This window comes from Rhinopithecus bieti, unplaced genomic scaffold, assembly GCF_001698545.2.
Source record: "Rhinopithecus bieti isolate Rb0 unplaced genomic scaffold, ASM169854v2 scaffold_39857, whole genome shotgun sequence".
Classification (NCBI taxonomy): domain Eukaryota; kingdom Metazoa; phylum Chordata; class Mammalia; order Primates; family Cercopithecidae; genus Rhinopithecus; species Rhinopithecus bieti.
This window is the reverse complement of record NW_016816641.1, coordinates 122092-127396: the sequence shown is the minus strand read 5'-3', so window position 1 is coordinate 127396 and position 5305 is coordinate 122092. Positions and strand designations below refer to the sequence as shown.

General features: G+C 51.0%; 1 protein-coding gene across 1 annotated transcript in view; it reads left to right on the top strand.

Moving 5' to 3' along the window:
* UNC45A (unc-45 myosin chaperone A) overlaps positions 1-5305 on the top strand; it is a 27860-nt gene that overhangs the window by 8658 nt on the left and 13897 nt on the right. The window contains exons 8-12 of the mRNA XM_017854997.1: positions 554-646; positions 1135-1302; positions 3340-3508; positions 3809-3983; positions 4348-4355. Of these exons, the coding sequence (XP_017710486.1) occupies positions 554-646; positions 1135-1302; positions 3340-3508; positions 3809-3983; positions 4348-4355 (613 nt within the window). The remainder of the gene's footprint in view (positions 1-553; positions 647-1134; positions 1303-3339; positions 3509-3808; positions 3984-4347; positions 4356-5305) is intronic.

Here is a 5305-nt window from a genome sequence, read left to right as displayed (position 1 = left end):
AACGTGTTAGCCAGGATGGTCTCGATCTCCTGACCTCGTGATCCGCCCGTCTCGGCCTCCCAAAGTGCTGGGATTACAGGCTTGAGCCACCGCGCCCGGCCTTCAGATTGTTTTTAAAACAGTCCAAAGAGATTTCTGGAGCTAAAGGAAGTGTTAGCAACTACCTCACAATCTGCCAGCTCCCTGGCAGGAGTTATAAATGCTTAGTTCAGTGCCATGGGCAGCCCATTCACTCTGCCACAACGTAGATGGCACCACTGTGAGTGGGTTGCTTTGTAGCTGACAGGATGCCTCCCCTCCCGAAAGGCACTACAGCATGGGCACTTCCCCTGCTGCCCAAGCAGGAAATCACTCAGAAAGAAAAACAACTGTGGGAAATTTAGGAGGCACTGCCAGGCATGTCTCTTCCTGCCCAGGGTAGCTAGGTGCTAGCCCTGAGCCTAGACATCTTCACTGTGCCTCCCAGAGTGAGGAGCTAGAGACAAATGAATAGGGAGTATGATGTCTCTGGCCAAGAGCCATGATTTCTTCCATGCTTCGTTGGTTTGTCTAGGTGCGATACATGTCCTCGACGGATGCCAAAGTGGAACAGATGTTTCAAATACTGTTGGACCCAGAAGAGAAAGGCACTGAGAAAAAGCAAAAGGTATAGGCCCCGGGCTGAGTCAGTAAGTGAGCTCCCGCAAGAGCCACCCATCCATAGTACCCTTCACCCATGTAGGCCCCAGAAGCCCCTGCTGCCCTGCTCTGCAGCTCCTCCAATTGTGCAGCTGGGCTCATAGGGCCTGGATGGGAGGTCTGAGGGTCTGGGACTTTAGCGTGAGCCAAGGAGTTCACAGAGTGCCTTGTTGACCAAGCCCTGTGCCAGGAGCTGGGTGTACGGAGGTAACTGAGGCACTGTCCCAGCCCCTCAGGCTGTGCTGGGGACTCATTTGCTCTAACCATCAATTCTGAGAGAAGGCTCTTCCCTCTACTTACACAGGAAGCTAAACTTCAAAGAGGTTATTTTTTGGCCATGATCACTCAACTGTGAGGTGGAAGCAGTGAGGTCTGGGGCTCGGGGCCCCTGCTCACCTGTGCTGCGTCCTATGCCACGTGCAGTGTCAACATTATAATGTACTTCCTTTGACGTAGGCTTCTCAGAACCTGGTGGTGCTGGCCAGGGAGGATGCTGGAGCAGAGAAGATCTTCCGGAGCAATGGGGTTCAGCTCTTGCAACGTCTGCTGGACACAGGAGAGACTGACCTCATGCTGGCAGCTCTGCGTACGCTGGTTGGCATTTGCTCTGAGCATCAGTCACGGGTAGGTGGAGTGGAGAGGCTGGTTACTGCTTCCGTCCCTTTGTCTGTCTGTCCATCCGTCCCTCCGTCCACCTATCTGCCCATCTGCCCATCCACCCATCTGCCCATCCATCCATCCATCCATCCATCCACTCTTCCACCCACCCTCTACCCCTTATCTTATTCTAAAAAGAACTTAGGCCAGTCATGGTGCCTCACACCTGTAATCCCAGCACTTTGGGAGGCTGAGGCAGGTGGATCACTTGAGGTCAGGAGTTCAAGACCAGCCTGGGGGACATGGAGAAACCCCATCTCTACTAAAAATAAAAATATTAGCCAGGCATGGTGGCGTGCACCTGTAATCCCAGCTATTCAGGAGGCTGAGGCATGAGAATTGCTTGAATTCAGGAGGTGGAGGTTGCAGTGAGCCGAGATCATGCCACTGCACTCCAGCCTGGGTGACAGAGCGAGACTATCTCAAAAAAAAAAATCAACCAAACAAAAAGAACTTAAGGCAGAGTACAAGGAGATACGTGTAACAAGACAGAAAAAATAAAAATGGGGTGAAAAAGACCAACATAAATTAGGATGAAGTGGGGCTGGCAAGAGCAAAAACAGCCCTGGGGTACCCGAAGCACTTGCTTTTTTGGGAGCTTACAAGTGTGAGCCCCAGCTTTCCTGCAGCCAACTCCCAAAAACACATTGGTCACTGACTCCTTCAATGTCCGTATGGCACAAGCAAGCTCATTGCCCAGAAAAGGGCACTTGTCCTTGCTCTAAAGATCAAATTGTCATTTCCTCTGGAGCAGAGAGTCCTCATAGTGAGTGATGTGGTCAGTGATGTCACCACAGCATCTTTTTTTTTTTTTTTTTTGAGATGGAGGCTCACTCTGTCGCCCAGGCTGGAGTGCAGTGGTACAATCTCGGCTCATTGCAAGCTCCGCCTTCTGGGTTCACGCCATTCTCCTGCCTCAGCCTCCCGAGTAGCTGGGACTACAGGCATCTGCCACCACGTCTGGCTAATTTTTGTGTATTTTTAGTAGAGACGGGGTTTCACCGTGTTAGCCAGGATGGTTTTGATCTCCTGACCTTGTGATCCGCCTGTCTTGGCCTCCCAAAGTGTTGGGATTGCAGGCGTAAGTCACTGCGCCTGGCCACCACAGCATCTCTTTACCATTGAGACAGTGACCAGACACGCGGGGCTTGGCTCCAACACGATTCTGAGCACAGATGGTGGTGGCCCAGCATGGACAGTTCAGCAAGAACAGTCCTGCTCCTGGGCCAGTGTGGTGAAGTCCATGTCCCCCTCTTACCTGAGCTGGCTTGCTCCAGGGGAGAGGGAACCAAAGACTAGACTCCTTGGTTGCTTTTAGGGGAGCCCACAATTCCTAGATAGGAGTGGAACTGTGAAATAGTCAATGAAATCTCTTTAGGCTGAACTTGGGCTGCATTTTGGGTCTCACAAGGCTAAGATTGGTAAAAGCATATGCATTCTGTTCCCTCCTGCCTTCTGGTCCATCCCAGTTCACAGTCTTGGCCAAGGACACTCAGCTGCTAAGTGGAAGCAGTCAGGATCAGGGCTCAGTGGACCAAGCAGGCCTTCTAGGGTTCTCCAGCTTAGAAACGGGGTGGAGAGGTCTCATGGGCCCATTCCGTGCACATCCACATCCCCAGGGTGTGGAAAGAACCTCAGGGTTTAGATTGGGGAAGAACTAGACCATTAAGCCTGTGGTCAGGTAGCTTTGTCTAGGTTTAGGTCTTTTTCTTGGGGAGACATGACCTAAAGCAACTGCTCCCAGGGCCACAGTATACTGTGTCTTCTCTGCCGCCAAGGAGAGGTAGTAGGGCATTGCTCTGGAATGTTTCCTTTAGGAAGCCTTTCTAACAAAATTATCCTGCCATTACCCTGGGTCATGCCATCTGTTCTGTCTTGTTTTCACCTGGAGCTGCACCTTCCACCCAATTCTCTCCTTCTGGCCATATTCTCTAACTTACAGTTAGGGATATCTGTGGCTGCCCTTGACCAACTGGAAGCTTCTGTCCACCTCTCCCACCCCAGACAGTGGCAACCCTGAGCATACTGGGAACTCGGCGAGTAGTCTCCATCCTGGGTGTGGAAAACCAGGCTGTGTCCCTGGCTGCCTGCCACCTACTGCAGGTTATGTTTGATGCCCTCAAGGAAGGTGTCAAAAAAGGATTCCAGGGCAAAGAAGGCGCCATCATCGTGGGTGAGTGGAAGCAGGTCTGGGGTCTTTTGGACGTTACTGTCATGGAAGGGATGGGGCTGAGCCAGCCAGGCCAGTTTTTTGGGGACTAGACTTGGAGCTGCAGGTTGCTTGGAATACGGTTTGGTGACATTATTTTACTCTAGATTCTCAGCAGCCAAGGTGTCTCAGGACAAAGCTGGAGCTCAGTCTGGAGCCTGGGATGTGGATCCCCCCTTCCCTGTGTCTCCCTGGTTTGTTGAAGTTCAAGGGTCAAACAGGGCTGGGCTGCTGTGGAGCCCACTGATATCTTCTTGTTGCCAGATCCCGCCAGGGAGCTGAAGGTCCTCATCAGTAACCTCTTAGATCTGCTGACAGAGGTGGGGGTCTCTGGCCAAGGCCGAGACAATGCCCTGACCCTCCTGATTAAAGCAGTGCCCCGGAAGTCTCTCAAGGACCCCAACAACAGCCTCACCCTCTGGGTCATTGACCAAGGTAGGTGATATAGTTCACAAAAACTTGCTTGGGCAGCTGAAGTTTGTTTATCCTTAGGAGTAATAAGAAAAGTTGTGAGTGGGGCCAGGCATGGTGGATGATGCACTTTGGGAGGCAGGGGGTCACTTGAAGCCAGGAGTTTGAGATTAGCCTGGGCAACATAGCGAGACCCTGTCTCTATGAAAAATTTAAAAAATTAGCTGGGCATGGTGATGTGCGTCTGCAGTCCTAGCTACTCCAGAGACTGAGGTAGGAGAATTACTTAACCCTGGGAGGTCAAGGCTTCAGTGAGCTATGATTGCACCACTGCAGTACAGTCTGGGCAACAGAGGGAGACCCTGTCTCAAAAAAAAAAAAAAGAAAGAAAGAAAGAAAAGTTGTGATTATCTCCAGCCATGTGTCTGCACTGAAGTGCGTCCTTTGGCCCAGGAGGATGCTGGAACTGAGAAGATCTTCCAGAGCAATGGGATTCAGCTCTTGCAACATCTACTAGACACAGGAGCTACCCTTAGGGGGCTCAAAGTTAGACTCTTCTATCATATGTGTATGCAGATACATGCACATTGAATGGGCCTGCAAGCAGGTTAGCAGAGAGGCTGGATTAGCTTTCTGTATCTTTTTTTGTTTTGAGATGGAGTCTCACTCTGTCACCCAGGCTGGAGTACAGTGGCACGATCTCAGTTCACTGCAGCCTCCGTTTCCTAGGTTCAAGCAATTCTCCTGCCTGAGCCTCCCAAGTAGCTGGGATTACAGGCACGCATCAGTATGCCCGGCTAATTCTTGTATTTTTAGTAGAGATGGAATCTCACCATGTTGGCCAGGCTGGTCTCGAACTCCTGACCTCAAACAATCCGCCCACCTTGGTGTCCCAAAGTGTTGCGATTACAGTCATGAGCCATTGCGCCCGGCCCCTGTTTTTTTTTTTTTGTTTTGTTTTTTTGTTTTTTTGTTTTTTTTAGTGAGCATGTATTACTTACATACTCAGAGGAAAAAATAAAGGTAGATATATCAATTCATCTCCCTTTTCCCCTAAAACATAAATAAGAGCTGGGTGCGGTGCTTCGTGCCTATAATCCCAGCACTTTGGAAGGCCGAGGCGGGCGGACCACGAGATCAGGAGTTTGAGAAGCCTGGCCAACATGGTGAAACCCTATCTCTACTAAAAGATACAAAAAATTAGCCGGGCGTGGTGGCACGCACCTGTAATCCCAGCTACTCTGGAGGCTGAGGCAGGAGAATCGCTTGAACCCGGGAGGCGGAGGTTGCAGTGAACTGAGATTGCGCCATTGCACTCCAGCCTGGGCAACAGGGCAAGACTGTCTCAAA